Raw genomic sequence first — 17,499 nt, 5'->3', positions numbered from 1 at the left:
TTGGAAGCCACACTAAAATTGCATACTAAATAACGCAACGTCTTCAAAATAGACACGTGGGAAGCTGCTTTGCTGATTTGTAGAGACACGACTACTTACACACATTTAAAAATGCAAATTTTATTGTACTGGGGTAAAAGTCTGTATTTCAGTTTTATCTTTCTATCTTGGAAATAAAATTGTGGAACAAAGTCAAGCGCGCTTCGTCAGGATAACCGCCAGGGCAACAGCAGTGTGGAATGCCCATTGCAGTCAGTATTGGTAAATTTAAGCGGACAGGGTGATGTTCAGTAGTTGCTGATTATCACACCCTCTGTTGAATTAACTGTCACACACAGCAAAGTAACCGAGAGGAAGAAGAGGACATGGCTTGAGGATGCTAGGGAAGAAAGAAGAGGAGAAAGACGAGGAACTTTCGGACGCCATGATCGTAGTGACAAGCAAGTCAATGTGATTGAAATACAGTTATTCTGTCGTTGCGGTGGCTTCGGACTCCATTCTTCCGCTACATATGGTGCCTGTAAACCCGGGAACGAAGTCGGAGCTACGAGATCGGCAGATCAAGATCCAAGCGGACTGAAAGCGGTGACTGTGTCGACCAGGTAGAGGCACGTAACGCAGCATGCACAAGCTGAAAGAAAAGAGAACGGCTCGTACAGAGGGCAACAGCCTTGTCTATAACACAGGTTTTGTACTTATAGCCTTATCTTGCCTCGGATGAAAAGCATTTGAAGAAAACTATTGTGTCATTCTGAAGTCTTCACTGTATATTTTTACCTCAACGTTTTTGTGAAATGTTTTGAGTCCGCATTTTTGAGAGGTAACCAGTTGAAGTTGAACTCAGTGTTATAGACAAGGGTGTTGCGCACTGTACGCAGCAAAATACCAGGCTCATCAATGAAGCTAAGACGGTACTGGATACCGCGGATGTGCAAATGTTGGGCTCACTCATAGAGCGTCTGCAGTCGAACAATGATGTGTTGAGTAAGCTGAATGCCCAGTTGGAAGACGCTATATCCGACGAAGATTTCGCGGCTGAGTATGAATCAATGCTGAAATATGAGGACGCCGCCAAAGGCATGCTGGGCCAGCTGAAGGCCAAGGAGAAATTACTTCGGAGTGGTTCACGCCTGCCTGGGTCGACAGCTTCAGCTACGGCGGCGGAGTCTCACAGTGACGGGCGTCATCGGCTGGTAGGCTCCGTGAAGCTCCCGACGCTGCAGCTGCAAACCTTCAACGGCGAGTTGTGCCAGTGGCTGAGCTTTTGGGCGCAGTTCAAGGCAGCCGTCCACGAAAACCCAAGCCTGAACAATGGAGAGAAGTTCAATTACCTTCGGTCGCTGCTGGGTGGGTCGGCTGCTTTATTCATTGACGGGCTGCAACCCACGGAAGATTGTTACCCACACGCCGTGGAAATTCTTTCGCGGCGCTTCGGTGACACCCGCCGCATTGTGCAGGAGCATTTAGCGCAGCTTCGAGTGCTTCCTTCAGTGTGTCCTCGAATGATGTCGGCGGACTGCGACGACTGCTGGACCACGCGCAGTGTCATGTTCGTGGGCTCGCGGCTCTGAAGGCTTCCTCTGCCACGTACTCCACGATGATGACTGATGTGCTACTGAGAGCCTTGCCATCAGACATTGTCGTTGCTTATCACCGACAGATAGCACATAGCTCGCACACATCAAGCCTTCGAGAGGGAGAGTCCTCCGTTGGCGGAGCATTGGCGCCACCGGCGTCCCTTGACGGCAAGCTTGACGCGCTTTTAACCCACCTTATGACTGAAGTGAAATGCCGAGAACGGAGTGGAGTTGAAATCCAAAAGGAACAAGCCCGGCCTAAAGCGCAAGATGGCGAGGGAGGTTTGGGCATGCCGCCAACGGCAGCTGTGCTAAATTTTAGCACCTCGGGCGGATCCAGTTGTCTGTTCTGCGACTCAGACCATCACTACACGCAATTATGCGACGGCAACATCAGTCATAAGGATCGGATAAGGAAATTGGCTGCCGACAGACGATGTTTTCGGTGCACTTTGAAAGGACATTTTTCTAAAGAGTGTCGCCGCAATGTCCCGTGCGCGAACTGCAACGGGCGACATGTGTCATCGGTTTGTGATCCTACCTGGCAGCGCCGCGAAACTGACAGAGCAAATAACCTGAGGAAGTTGAATGCCAGTAGCCTTCACTCCAGCAATCAACACATTCTAGGCACGGAAATACTGCTGCAAACGTGTCGGCTCTGGATTTATGGGGGTCGGCAGTGTGCGTACGTCCGTGGTATCGTAGATGGGGGAAGTCAGCGCTCTTTCATCCGAGAAGATGTCTCCCGTAACCTTGGTTTACGGGAGCTGGGAAGACCTGCTTGCAACTGAACATCTTCGGTCACGATACGTCAGCAACAAAGGAATGCCGTCTAGTGGAACTGGTCATCCGCAGTCAGTACAATGACGAACTGTTCTCTGTGGAAGCCATCGAAGTTCCTTTCATTTGCAAGGACATCGCGCAAGTGCCAATGGAAAGTGACTTTGTTTTGTCTCTCGAAGCTACCGGTCAGCCTATTGCGGACAAGCTTCTTCAGCCCGGCATGGCGGTGGTTCCTGGGATTTCCCTGCTACTGGGAGCTGATCATCTCTGGAAGGTTATGACCGCAGAGGTACATCGTCATCCCAGAAACAATAGATTAGTTGCACTCAACTCTGTCTTCTGGTGGATGTTCCAGGGTCCCCTTTCCGTACTCAGTTCATCGGGTGTTGCATCAAACGTCTGCGTGTTGAAAGTAGGCCCCAACTGTGAGGCGGTGGGCGAAGTGGTTAGTAGATTCTGGGGTCCTGGAAATCTCGAAATGTTTGAAGCAAAGCCAGTAGATGACGAACACGAAAGGAGCCTGCCTTCCAGACACTGTAAAGGCGGCGACAGCAAAGAATCAAGTCTGCGAAAATGGCATCAAGCTTGTGACAGACGCAGGCGTACTTATTATAGTGATCAGTACCAGGAGCGACCGGCAAGTACGACAGGGCTCCAGTCAAAACGCAAGAAACGTACGAGACTTTTCCGTAGCCAAGGTACACCATCTTCACAAGTTCGGTCAAAGAGCTCCCGGCACAAAATGGCTTCCACAAAAGGCGAGCCAAAATTGGAGCAGTCAAGTGTTCCGACTGAGCAATTTACCGTCCATGGCGCAAAGCGAAACAAAACGAGCTACAAAGAAGACATTCGGTCGTCTCACATTACAGGTCAGATTACGGTTCATCGCCTGAAAGCTTTTATTCTCCAGCTGCAGAAAACAAAGGGGACTATACTGCGCACGTCACGGAGCACTGTGCACAGTGCAGGGGCGGAGGATGAAAGGTCGAGAATAACAGAAGAGGGCGTACATTACTGAATCAGAAGGAAGTTTTCACTTCTCGGTGGAAAGTAGTAGGTGTGACACTGAACCATTTTGCTCCACGAGACGAACTCGATGTGCAGTGTCTTAAGCGTACCGGGAAAGGCTTGAGTCAAGGACTTCACGGACAACGCCAGGAGCTTGAACTACATTTTTTGTGGGGAGGGGAGGATGTTGAATTAATTGTCACACACAGCAAAGTAACCGAGAGGAAGAAGAGGACATGGCTTGAGGACGCTAGGGAAGAAAGAAGAGGAGAAAAACGAGGAACTTTCGGGCGCCATGATCGTAGTGACAAGCAAGTCAATGTGATTGAAATACAGTTATTCTGTCGTTGCGGTGGCTTCGGACTCCATTCTTCCGCTACACCCTCTTCCTTACTTATAAAGACGCGTTTGTATCGATCGATTGGTCAAAACGGCAGAAACATAATTGGTCCCGGCGATGGACGATCACATTCACTCTGCCGCCAGTGCCTAGACTGCGCCTTAATTTCATTCATCTATAAACAACATTGTAACGCAAATGCATTTTGTGGTGAGGAGGTTGGCCGACACGGCGGAGAAGAAGCCAGGCGATTTAGTGTCGGCAAAACAACGAAGTACATATTCACGGGACAAATTAAATACCAAATATAGAAAGGAACATCGAAAACCTAATTTGATCACTAGTCCCTGTGGACGAAAGTCCGACCTGCACATGTTTGAGATCACGTGCGGGTTCGGTGGCTTCGGTGAGCTGTAGCAGTGCGCTGTCCGGCGGAGCTGTCGCGATTCACCAAAGACGCGGCGTTGTGAACCGCGATTTCACTGGATGAAAGCCGCGTTGCTGTGGCCGCAGAGACGGCGTTGAAACTCTTGCATGCCAGGAGGAGGATGCGACTTGGCGTAGCGGTCTTCTGGGCATTCACTTCCTGCCGAGTACAACTCGACCATCGCGTCGTTATCTTGCCTCTTACTGCCCACGTTGGTTGGTTGGTTGGTTGCCTCAGAACATGAACACATACCCACGCGAGGAATTGGCCAAGCAACTTTGTACTTACTGAGGATGTGACCTATACTATTTTTGATCCCAAATGTTCACTTCCCAGTATATTCTTCTTCTTCGTCTTCTTCTTCTTTTCCTTTGGGGCGATGTCAGGTACCCACTAAGGGGAATTGGCCATGGCTTGAATTTGCTCTAATTAGTGTAAACGTGTTCTTTACAATTAAAAAAATATGCACTTAAGACTTCAAAAACAACACACGCTCCGTAGGGCCGGGATACCCACTAAGTGGGATTGGCGATGGCTTGAATTTGGTCTAATTAGTGTGAACGTGTTCTTTACAATTAAAAAAGCTATGTAGTTAAGACTTCAAAAAGAACACATACGCCTTGTAGGGCCGGGGGGAAGTCAGATAATTGAATGAATCAGCATAAGAGTCTTCCAGCGGTATTGATGTGCTCATGAAGGAGGGAGGAGGAGAGTTGTAGGAGGAGGAGGAAGAGAAGGAGGAGCAGGAGGAATAACTTACCAAATCGCATGGCTTCTTCTACGCCATGTCGGCCAATTTCCTCACCACAAAAAGTATTTTCTTTACAATGTTGTTTATAATGAATAAAATTAACGCGCAGTCAAGGCATTGGCGGCAGATTGAGGCGAGGCGAGGCGGCAAGGCGAGGTGCATGTTGTGCAGTTGTAGGTAAAAACAGTTGGTGAAATATGATGTAAAATTGCCATGCTGTAGTAAGTCTGTGTTTGGGTTCCGCGCCAGGCGTAAATTTATTTCGCTGCTTGCGGTATTCCCAATCGCAGTCATATACTTCGCAGAAGGAAAAGCGGCTCCTCACAACCAGGTTTTTTCGTTGATTGACTGTTGCCTGATTGACTTGAACTCATTCAAATTTTGATGCGTGACTCACAGTTGATATTTACAACTGTACTGAATATAATGTACGCTTTAAATAGCTATCCAGATGAATAAAATAAGCAAATTGGAACGCAACAAGGTGTCTATCGTGCATTAGCAACCCTAAAAGAGGCGGGAATTGCGATTTTCGCGAAGCCCTACAAGTGTATGTGAGTAAGGTATTCACGCTTCGTTCAGTGTGCAATAATAAATCTCCTTTAAATGAATACTGTAAAAACATTATTTAACACACATTCGATTTTGCTCCTCTGCCGGGAAATAACGTGCGTCAATTATTTCGCTGTAGGTAGTAGACACCGCAACGGGGGAACCCGTCGGCCCTGGTGAGCTCGGTGAAATCGTGTTGAGAGGTCTGGGACTCGCCCTGGGATATTGGGGCCGCCTTGATCAGACGCTCACCGACTCCGAAGGCTGGTACAAGACAGGTAATGCGAAACATCCGTAATCGAATCAAACCACCCATATTACGTAAATTGAGACCAAGTTCCACCGTACAGCACTGGTCCTTACAACTACTTATTAATCAGTGCGCTCATATAGAAGCCAAACTTTAAAGGCTGGCTTATTTCAGTCCAATATCATGTTTATTTAGGCTTTGATATCATGTTTAGAGTTTTCTAATTGCTTAAAATTATTATTTTTGCTGGTTTAAATTTTGGAACCCTGTTGAGCAATTTCCAGATATCAACAACTCGTTCAAGCGTTGAGCGATAAATGAAGCCTGCACGCATATTTTGTAAGAAAATTGCCAGTTTATGTTCGTTTCAAGGGATCGCTACGTGTCGGAATTCATACAGGGGGACTTGGTGCTATCAAGTAACACATTTTTCTGTTCGTCTTATTTGCAGTAAAATTGTCTTGACCGGGAGGAAGACACCGCGAACTGTTTTGCGATAAATATTACACCCAAAAAAGGTGTTTTCCTCATGCATGCTGCTCTATATGTTTGAACATGGGAGTTAAAATGGGGGAAAGCGGGGCCTCTCTGTGGTGTTACAAAAATGAGAGGAATTTAACAGAATTATCTAGTATTGTGTAGCCTTTTGCCACTTGTTTAGAGTGGGAGTTCTTTACAGCCAGATTTGGCTGTGAATAGCCATGGACGTTGTGTTGTTCTGTCGTTTTGCAGTCTACTTTTGTTACTTTACTCCAGTCAGTGGCCTAACCAGAAATATTGTTCTGGAGATGTTTTATAACTCCGGTTGAAAACATTGAAGACAGCCTGCGCCAGAAAAATACCTTATAATCTTCTTTCAGCATATTCATTTATATCTTCGTTTTTGCATTTTGAAATATCGATGTGGTGTGCAACTAACATCAGCGAAAAATAGAGAAAGAGGGGAAAGAGGAGATGCAGCGCTCTTGAACCCCATCCCCCCCCCCCCCCCCGCGAATTGGCTTCTCCCCTTCCCTTATCGATGCAAATTTATGCCATTATAGTGACTGAGTGCCTTTAGTGGCAGTTGTGTATTTTATTATGCAGCTGTTGGGCAAATCGTAATTTTTTTGTGTCAGCAGTTAAATATACCCAGAAATTGTCGGGCAGGCGCACGTGACCGGGTGCCTCGCGGCGATCGCCCGGCATTTATCAAAAACAAGAAAATGCCGAGCGCTCGTGTGTGCGTGCCTGATGGCGAACACCCAGCGTCCCCTGCGCACGTTTGTCAAGCCGGCCTACCGACTTAAGGAGATTGGCCAAGCTTGAGGCAACCGCCAAACAGTTAAAAGAAACAAAGAAAATGCCGGGTGCTCGGGTGTACGTGCCTCGAAGCAACCGCCCAGCGTCACCTGCGCAAGTGTGTCAAGCCAAGCATACGCTCATAGGGATATTGGCCAAGATTGAGGCAACCGCACGGCAGTTAAAAAAGGACGAAGAAAATGACGAGCGCGCGTGTGTGCGTGCCTCACAAATACCTCCCGGGGTCCCCTCAGCACGTTTGTTAAACCAAGCATGTCCACTGAGGGAGAGATTGGCCAAGATTGGACAGAAAAATCTCTTGCGGTCGCCGTAATTGTGGCAACACTTGCTGCAAACGAGAAAGACTCCATCGTTCGCCATAATCGGGGCAACACTTGCTCGGAACGAGATAGACAAGTCATAGCATACGCCCCTCCAAGGCGATGCCCAATAATTGTCACTTTCAAAAATATGAACGAAGCTCACGCTTATAGCAACAATGATGGAGTAAAGGTCGTTGCGGCAGCGAAGAAGAAGCAAATCGGCTGCAGTCGTGAGTTTAAACCTTCGTGCAGGTCGTGAAGGTTACGTGCAGCTTCACTACCTGCATGTCTTACGCGTCAGTGTGAGCTCCCTTCATTTTTACGCGGATGCAAGGTGAGGTGCAGGGTTGTTTCGTTCTCTCTATTTTTAGTCGTACTTCGAAAGTTCTTTTGCGGGATTTCTTTGTTTATTCTTAAGCTCCTGGAGGATACGAACAAGATACATATTTTTGATTTCGTGAGATCGTTTTTATGAAATTATTATTTTTTCTTCTTTCTTGTTCTTCGGGTTTTCAAAATTCTGTTCGAGATAGTGTTATCCTTTATTACGCTATTGTAACGATCAAGTATGTGAGAAAGCGCGCGTATCGGCAGGCAGACCCAGATGCAGTGAGAGCTCGTGAGGCGTCTGCAAAACGCATCAGGCGAGCTCAGCCCCAAGGTGCCGACGCGCGGTTTAAGCGAGACTTTCTAGACGTTACGTTCGGACACAGATGTAGTGGGCGAACTTTCACTGAAGAGTGACGGTCTTACCGATGATTTCCCCTCAGGAGCTTCGCCCACTCATCATCATTCACCCCGTGGATATGCTGTGAATTTTTTTTTAATTTCGGCAGACCAATTTAGTAACATTTTTTTTATTTTTTATAATTTTGGGGTTTCCAAAATTCTATTTGACAAGCTATCTATCAATATTTACGCTATTAAAACGAATATTAATTGCGTTACATCCTCGTGTTACCGCCCCAGTAGATTAATTTAATGGCGAAGCCGCTGGGCGGCTAAGCCCAAGGACGCGGTTCCGACTACTGCGGGTCTGGCGGACGCTTTTCTGACGGAGGAGCAAAGCCAGAACGCCCGTGTGTGGGATATTTCAAAGATCCCTCGGTGGCCAAATTAATCCCGAGCCCACTGCTACGGCACGCCTAAAAACCTCTATAGTTTCGGTGCGTTAAAGCGCCATAATAAATCAATCAACTTCCCGCAGAAAGGAATTTTTGTGAAAATGCCGAGCGTTACACGGTTTGCTTATTTGCGCTATTTTTTATTCGTATTAACAACTATTTTTGCGGCCTTTTTTACTTATTTTGAAGTGTATCAGATACTATTGTTTGCTACATCATATCGTTTTTTTATATTGGTATTTTTTTTCTTGTTTTCTTGACTTTTTTATTTTTTCGACCAATTATTTCTATTCTCGCTTTTTAACAATTAATTGGGTTACATGCGCCAGGTATAAATTTTTGTGAAAATGCAGGGTGTTATATGGTTGCTACTTTCATACATTTTTACAGCGGTTTTTGCGTGCTTTTTTGTTTGCTCTTGGGTTTTTGGAGGAGGTGTATAAGATGCTTATTTTTTATTTCTTCATGTCAGTTTTGTAAAATTATTGTTTTCTATTTTTATTTTTGTTTTCCAAACGTTCTCTTGGGTACATTATGTATATTTACGCTATTATAGCGATCCAATACGAAAAATCCACCAATTCTGCATTTCTGTGTGAATGCAGGGCCTTACACGGACGTGGCTATGGTGGCACTCACCTCAGAATGCTACGCAATAAAATGAAAATACTGGCACTAGTAGTTACCGAGGGCAACTTACTTCCTACCAAACTTTGACGAAGCAAAAATGATATTTATGAATTTTCATGGTTTGAGTACAGCGCCCGAGTCAAGTGATCTATTAAATAATACTGTTTGATAACGAGGGTACCATTCCGAGTAACGGCTCAAAATGCATTGAATTGCAGCAGCGCTCAAATATCACCTCGACCAAATTTATTGCTCATGTGTAGTAAGTACCACTCAATTAGCTGTGACATGACTTATAGCCCGCGAAACGCCTCGTTAATCAGTCAGAAGCGCTTAAAAAAGCTACACAGCAGATCCCGCTGCACCTGCCGGCGGATCGCGCAAATAGCCATGACGCGCCTCCGACGCTCCAGCCGACGGTGGCTTTTCCTCTGGCCAGCCACGCAGCTGGAGAACCGGCCGAGCTCTGCTGCGAACGCTTCACCCATTGGCTGCCCCGTGCGCATGTGGAGCTTGCGCGCAGGCTTGCTCCCGAGCTGGTGACCTCCCGACCGCTCGCTGGACGGCTGCAACGTTACTTCAACGGCCGCGCTCTTGTCGATTTCGGTTTCAAAATTGTCGATTTTTGCTGACCGCGTGCGGCGTCCACGCGCGTATTTCAGCTGTTGTATTTTGCGTCTTGGTTTCTTTTTCAGCAGACTGAGCGGAAATGGTATTTTCAAGAGGTCGAAATTTTGGGTACAAGTTGGCCTTTAAGTATCCCATCAGGGGCGGTATTCTCGTAACTGTCCCTTTTGAAAACGTCTCTTTTGCGTCCCTTTCATCGTGACGTACTTCCGGTGAAGAAGTGGACGTTGGCAGCATGGAGGAAGTTTGGCAGTAGGTTTGCCGCACTTGCGTTACGTCACTTCCGGTTGTTTGCTTTTAGCCAATCAGGGCTTACCAAAAGGGACACTTTTGAAAGGGACGCAAAAGGGACAGAACTCGAGAATACCGCCCCAGGTGCCAAACTGCTCGTCACGTCAGATTTTAGTTGCGAACAACTGAGCCAGTCATGGTTATGTTTTGAAACGTAATTCAGCGTTTCAAGCCTATTGTCAGTTAGTGCCGTTATCACGAGTGAATGCAGACTTGAAATATCTGCTGAAGCTTGCCACAGAAGTTTTGGGAGCGGAGCTTGATTGTTCATTTGTAATAAAACAGGACTATACAGAACACTTGGGAGTGGTAGACGTCCAGAATTTTGTTGAATTTTCCTTCATTAAGTGTTTCATTGCGATGTTAAAGTAAATTTTTTTCGCTTTCTTCATTTTATCCTTCAAAGCATATCGCAATACCTAAGCAGTGATGTGCGCAGAGCTAACAAAAAGTGTCGACATTTGTCAGGTCGCTTTATACGGCAAGATTTTTAATAACTTTGGTTATGTATTTGGTTTGTTTTAGGTGGTGTTTTACGCACTTTTCAAGCCCAATAGTAGCTCTCTACTGTTCGACAATATCACGAAAACTATCAAGTAGTGCACAAACGTCATATATTCTGTGATTGAAAGTGATGGAAGCAAGACATTCAAATATTGATAATACAACTGTAATCAGCGCGACTGAATTAAAACAGTACAAAAGCGTTTGTTTAGCCGATGAGGCTATATTTAGTTGCACGATTACAAATTTGTGACCAAGCAAGAGTTGGAACGAGTAACAATTTGTTTTTGTAAATTCCATTGCCTATAAAATATTCACTGGTAGGAACGAACACATTTGATAAGATAAATTAAAGCAGCCGCGTTCGGAACACTCACAAAGCTTTCTACTATGACCGTAGGAAGCCAAAAAATGCAGCGAATGCACGGGAAATGGAAATAAATAGTGAATATCAACTTACAGATTTGAATCTTGCGATCCCTGTTGGTTGATCGGGTTTCTCGCTTTCTTTGCTTCTCTTCTTAACTTTACGCAATAAAAAAATTGGGCTCTGTAATAAGTTCGCCGAGGCACAAACTCGCAACATTCTTTTGTCATCTTCCACCGAAGTTTTCTTTCTCAGTGTCATTAAAAGCCCCTCTCGAAATAGGAACACGAAGCTGTTAAAATGGATTAGGTATCACGAATGACGAAATATTTCAGTACGACCAGGCTGTAAATAAAGCTATGGTGTTTGAAGGGAACAGGCGAGCGTTTCGGATATTACGATGTCACAAATGTCACACTGTTATCTAGGATGCTTACTGTGCTTCACGCTTTCAAAGTGGGCATTGAGCGGATGTTTATCGGTTATAACAAGTTCCATTATATTTAATTTATTGCCCCCTTAAAAACGCCGATACTGAGCGGAATGCGTAAAACCGAATAAAAGTGCGTTTTAATGCGGTATTCAGTGGCTCGATTTCATTTGGAACGCTGAAAAATTAGAGAATTATCGAAACAACATCGAGATCTTATAGTGAAGCTCGGAAAATGCGCCAAATATCAAAAGAGGGTTCGTTTACAGGAAGATAATTGTTCACAAAATGTATTACTACGTTTTGAGTGTTGGGGATCACCTTTTGTTCTTTAGGAGACGTGGGCTACTATGACGAGGAGGAGTGGCTTTACGTGGTTCAGCGCTGTCGCGACTTCTTTTCCTACCGTGGTCGGAAGGTCGCTCCCACAGAAATAGAAGCGGTACTGCTAAAGTGTCCCCAAGTGCTGGACTGCGGGGTGGTAGGAATACCAGACGCGGACGCCGGTGGCCATGTGCCCCATGCGGCGGTGGTACCCAAGCCCGGAAATGAGATTGCTGGCATCGAGTACTTCCAGCGGTATGTAAACGGTCAGTACTGTGATTGCTTTTCACACGCTCTTTGTCTCCTTCGGTTTCCTGCCTTATTATAAGTAGCGCAAACACTGAACCCCTTTTCTTACCCTTCCCACAGGAAGGAGGTGACTTGAATGGTTGCATTATGGGAGGAAGTTTTGTTAGAGTGGGCAGGGGAAGGTATTTTTGAAGGCTTCTATAAACCTTAGGCACTTGGTGGTCTTCAGCTCATCTTGCGTGAAAGAAGTTCCGTTTTTCTAGTAACTCTGACTACTTTATCCACGAAGACTTGCCAAACCTTTAACACGCATGTTTCAGTTAGTGTATCAATAGTGTTCGGATGGGATTATCCAAGGAATCTAAGATCTTTTTTATCAGAAAAGGCTGTATTTGCAGCATGTCATTGCTCAGTACAATTTAAGTGCTCGTTGTTCTCAAAACTACATTTCAAACTTTAACTCAGTTCACAGAAATTGGTGGTTCTCAAGCTCAAGAAATGAGTACTGAGAGATAAGCGAGGGTTGGGATACAGAGGTGTAAATCATATGCATCGGAATAAAGTGACGGCAGAAACATACCCGCCAATCCGCCCTGTGAAGGTGGTTCGAAAGCGAAACTGTAAATGACCGCCACAACTATTACCCATGCAATGTCACTTGAAATCACACACGTGGCTCTAGAAAGATTGAAATCAGAGACAAGTGAAATGCGCTTAACCACACTTCCTATTTCAAAGTGATATTCTTTGATAAGGCTAAATCGACGCATGATTCATGAACGGTGGTTGGTGGAGTTGTATTGGTGAAGCACATGAGCAGAAACTATTTTTTTGATACAATTAAAGCAAGTTCATACCCGGTGTTAGACGTTCTTACTTTTTATCCGTCTCTGCCTTCGCCGAAGGGAGCGACAAGATCCGAACCGACTATGATGCCATGCGTTGGAGTGAGCTTCCTTTTTTTTACAACTCCAAGTGCATGTGCAAGACACGCACACGACCGCTGCACGTGCAGTGGGCGGAGTGCGCCGCGGTGCGAGAGGTCGCGGGACGCTATCACGTTCATTCAGCGAGAACGCACGGAAGTTGGGGGGAGGGCGGTGAAGAAGAGTAAACCTTCAGATTTTCTCGGTGGGTGCGTCGGCTGTCTGCGCCGTCTGTCTGCAACGTTTCTGCGGGGCTCGTAGCTCAGTCGGGGAGAGAACAAGCTCTCGCTCCGCTTATCTATTAGTTCCAGGTTCGATTCCTGGCAGTTCCTGCAAGTATTTGTTCGCGAGAGTTTCTGTTGACAACAACGGTCACGACAGAACCCGTGGGGTAGATGTAAAAAGCTTCGCTTTAAAACGCATAAACTTAAGCGTGACATAGGTGTACACATATAGAATGGCAGTAACTGGTAATTCGACTTTTCAAGCTTACTGAGAGCCTCAACGTGGTGAAATGGAGAGAACCGAGTGTATACGCTTGTTATTTGCTGGTCGAGTGAAACATGACTGATTTACAAGGCTATCAAATGTGTCCTTGTATTTACACGGCCCTTTTCTTAACCGTGCGTCATTGAACAAAAGTAAAGATAGGACTGCATAAAGCTTCGGGTAGTGGTGCGGAGCATCATGAGGGGCAGTCCCGTTTTAATTGGAGTGGTTGACAATATATGTCGTTGCTACAAAGCCCACCCATTGAAAAGAGCACGGCGCTTGATTTTTCTTTCAGTGGTTTAGCTAACAGGACCCACGCGACTAATCTCGTTCCTGACGGAACATCGCACAAAAAATTAGTTTTGCTCTAAAGGCAGTGGTTACTTTTGACGTGGCTGAGGTGTCCTACGAAATGGATCTTGTGAATGGAAGCGTCTATAAAATGCAAGCTGCCGTGAACGCAGGCGAAAAGAAAAAAAATACTGTTTCGCATGTACGTGCCAATTGAGCAGTTACCGGAAGCAACCACCGCCGGTATAAACCAAGCTTCGCGTTATCTTTCCGACTGTGGAGCATAACTTGAATATTGCCGTCATGAACCAATTTTTTTACAAAGCACAAAGGTTTCACCTAGATTCCGCGATTATATTCCCGTGTTTATGCTTTCTACATTCCTATAAATAACGAATGATATGGTTATTTTGTCGTTGCAAATTCAATAATGATGTTTTCACGGTATCTGAAGCTCAATATTTCGCTTGCTGTGGCCGCTCCACGAAATAGATCAACACCCGGAAATAGCAACTTCAATGCCAAAACTGTTTATTTCACAGAAAAACTAGCGGATAACTATATTTCTTTATGTGCCGTGTATGCCGGGTCACTTCACTAGGTCATGTGCGGCGCAGTACTAGAGGGACCACAGAATAAATTAAACGATTTGGGCTCTTTACAGTACTGAAATTTCCTTGTGAAAACCAAGGTTTAGTAGACCGCAAGCGTAATTCAAAAGTGGGCTTACCAGAAGAAATTTGTTTAGCTGTGCAGCATAGGCCGAAAGAAGTTTTGCTCGTAGTTGCGAATATTGGTACGATGCAATGACTAGAACAGATATGCAATTGTGGTTTAAACATTGCGAGAGCCCTAGTTTATCAGGTATATAATTAATATTGCGACAACAGAAATCTACACTATTAAAGATATTAGACTATCACAACTTGCGCTCGTTTATCGCAGCGAGTAAAATTTGAAAGGATGTTTCAATTCTGGAAAACATGCATTGTAGAATTTGCGATCTGAAGACTATTTTACGCGCCTTTCAAAAAGTGGAGTTTTGTTATAAATGTCTGCGAATTAGGCGGGCAAACCTTCAGAACAGAAGCGGGGCTTCAGGCAGTGTGAGAAATTTGAAATACGTGTTGCGGGCTCTTAGTGTTTGGCTCCTAGAAACACAAAACCAGCCGACAAATCAAAATTAAATAAAAACAGTGAAAAGATTACTTGAACACATATTACATTCAGTCAATAAGGTCCCAAACTGCTAAAACCGGTGGCAGGGTTCATCACGTCACCATCAATCAGAGAAAAGGAAATATTCGTTCTTTGTAGCAAGAAATAAGAGCAACACTTGAGTATCGAGGTTATTTTCGTGGGGAATGTTCGATGTATTAATTTTATAAATAGCAATTAAAATAAAAACCGCGCGTTAATTCGATGTTAAAGACAACCAGGATAACTGCATACACTAGAACGAAAACAATGCCGACTCAAGATGTTAAAGCCAGCGAAAAGTACTTCCACCATTGCAGAAACCAAAAAAAAATGGAGCTGGGGACGCGGGCTGTTTCAATCGATGACGCGGGAGCGGTGGGGAATGTCTCAACATTGAATTGCACTACACTTCGTAAACCGGACTACGTAAAGGATGATCGGCTGTTTGAGCAGAAAAAGAAAGAGCGGGATAAAACGGTGTCAACAAGTGGAGCAGGCGAATAGCAAAAGCGTAAAAGAAGATAATCTACGATAATACGAGGACTTTTTTGGCATTCGGACATGGACGCTTTCGCATCCCCGTCACTTTAACTACACTGTAAGGGGTTCTTAGGTTAGCTCACAGTATCTTTTCCGCACTATAAACAGCAAGGGCAGTTGCGACTGATAAAAGGCCCTGTGAAAATCAGTAGGCAATTTGTAAAAGTACTACATTTTACTTTACTTTCCGAAACAGTGCTCGGATAATTGCTTTATTCTAGACCCGGTCACAGGGAACTATTCATGCCTGCACCAGCATCCGAACTTGGGCGGTTGGAACAGTGGTGCCGACTGTACCATTGGGAAAACATACAAATGAGATGAAAAACACATTTACCACGAGAGTCAGAAAGACGGAGGAAGAGAGAGGGAGAGTTCTATGCCAGTGTGGGATGGACTACGGTTCAAAGCTACTACCTTAAATCGCACAGGAGGTGTTTCACTGCACAATTGTTTATAAAACGAAGAAAAATTGTTATACATTGTGCACTGTTTCCTGCAACGCAGACCAAATTTATAAGCTTTGTCGCAGCAACTACCCGTATCCCGAGCAATGTGCGCAAAATATAGCCGCAGCTGTCCATGATGAAATGTGGCTGGCGATTTTATAGGAACCAGCGCAATTGCCTTCTTCTAGGTTTTAAGGGGAGTCTCCGGCTCCCAAATGTCGATATGAAGAAATAATTTCTGAATGTTAAAGTGCAGTTTTAACAGCAATATTTTTCCGTTTTCACTTCACTGCTTTTCATTTGTTTAATTTCGCTTTTTTTTTTATCTTCCAGAAAACGTTCCTCGGAAGTACAATCTTGAAGGAGGCGTGTCAATTGTTGAAAAAATTCCGCGCAACAAGTTTGGAAAGTTACTTAGACCACAGCTGCTTCAGCAGATTCTCGAGCAACAGCGCGTACCTGTACCTGCAACGAAATAACAACGGATGCGGAAGATTCGCTCTACCTCTTTTGAAGTGTAAAGAAATAACCATGCCAAGTACATAGCCCATGCTTTTTGCTCGTCTACATGTTACTCTAAACGCAAATATACACTACTCTGGTTTTGTGAGCTTTTCGATCGAAATTCGCGATATCTCTGGATTTTGTGTTTTGGTAAAATATAAATTCATAACGCAGGTTAGTTGAAGAAATTGCCGTAGTTTTGCCACTGGGAATAACTGCGTGCGCGCGTAGGAACGATGAAGAAGCAGCTACGAAAAAAAATTGCGCCAATCCACCACGTGAATGTGGTTGGAAAGCAAAGCTGTAACCTGCACCCATAAACGATGTCCCATGCGACGTCACTTAAATTCACTCACATTGCTTTACAAGTAGTAAAACCAGAGAAAAGTGAATTGCACTTAACCACGCCATTTATTACTTCAAAGAGGTATTCTTGGTAAGGTTAAATGAATGCATGACGCATGAACGGTTTTTGGTTGAGTTGTATTGGTGTAGCACAAGAGTGGAAACTTTTTCTATAAAATTAAAGCTCCAACCCGGTGTTAGACGATCTGACTTCTCCGTCTCTGCGCCGCGGACAGAGGCGACGAGGTTTGCGGCAGAGAAGGAGCAGAAGGAGGAAGAAGTACTTCTGTTCAGATTTCTGAACGGCCGAGAGTGCAGCCCTGGGGAGTGATTCATTCGTCTGTGGGGCCCGTATGCAGACCGCGCGGCCTGTGCTCTGTCCACCCGCTGAAGCTGGGTAGATTGAGAGGGCCTGGACAGCAGCATCTCTCATTGCTCTTTTTTGGGTAGTTGACGGAAAGAGAGGAGCGTGCTCAGGGCTAAAGTCGCACACCCGGATTACGGGGTGCAGTGTTCCTACTTCTGAGCAAAATTTACATTCAGCGTCGTAGCAATTCGGATGCATTAAGTGAAGACACGTAGGGTGTGGGAAGGAGCCCGGATTGTATGAGCCGTAGGGTAGTTTGTTGTTCTCTGGAAAGGTCAGGGTAAGGCGAAGGTACGGTCTGTCTCAGAAGGCGATAATGCTGGGTTATCTGCCTGAACGTGATAAGCGGGTGACTGTCTTCGTGCAGCCCCATAGCACGGGAGGTAAAAGCGCAGGCTTGTTGGGTGGGCGTATTTGTTGCCCTCCATTGAAGCGTGAGGGGATGTCCAGATGAGCTGAATGGAACCGTTTGGAGAGTGTTCTTTTAGCACGCGCAGTGCAGGTGAGGACACCCAACCCGACTGTTAATTCCCGTAGGCTTGCTGGG

At 45.4% G+C, this 17,499-nt stretch overlaps 1 protein-coding gene across 7 annotated transcripts in view; it reads left to right on the top strand.

Moving 5' to 3' along the window:
• Nucleotides 1-16,495, top strand: part of LOC144179637 (uncharacterized) — a 75,126-nt gene extending 58,631 nt beyond the window's left edge. For 6 of the 7 annotated variants that reach the window (XM_077708060.1, XM_077708057.1, XM_077708062.1 and 3 more), the window contains 3 exons: nt 5,578-5,716; nt 11,601-11,855; nt 16,070-16,495. In XM_077708060.1, the coding sequence (XP_077564186.1) occupies nt 5,578-5,716; nt 11,601-11,855; nt 16,070-16,215 (540 nt within the window). In that variant the 3' untranslated portion in view covers nt 16,216-16,495. The remainder of the gene's footprint in view (nt 1-5,577; nt 5,717-11,600; nt 11,856-16,069) is intronic. The other variant, XM_077708061.1, reaches the window with a different exon arrangement.
• The last annotated feature ends 1,004 nt before the right edge of the window (nt 16,496-17,499 follow it).

Source organism: Haemaphysalis longicornis, unplaced genomic scaffold (genome assembly GCF_048455015.1).
Source record: "Haemaphysalis longicornis isolate Haplotype H1 unplaced genomic scaffold, Haemaphysalis longicornis Haplotype H1 scaffold_4, whole genome shotgun sequence".
Classification (NCBI taxonomy): domain Eukaryota; kingdom Metazoa; phylum Arthropoda; class Arachnida; order Ixodida; family Ixodidae; genus Haemaphysalis; species Haemaphysalis longicornis.
Note: the sequence above shows the minus strand (reverse complement) of the source record. Positions and strands in the feature narration are given on the sequence as shown.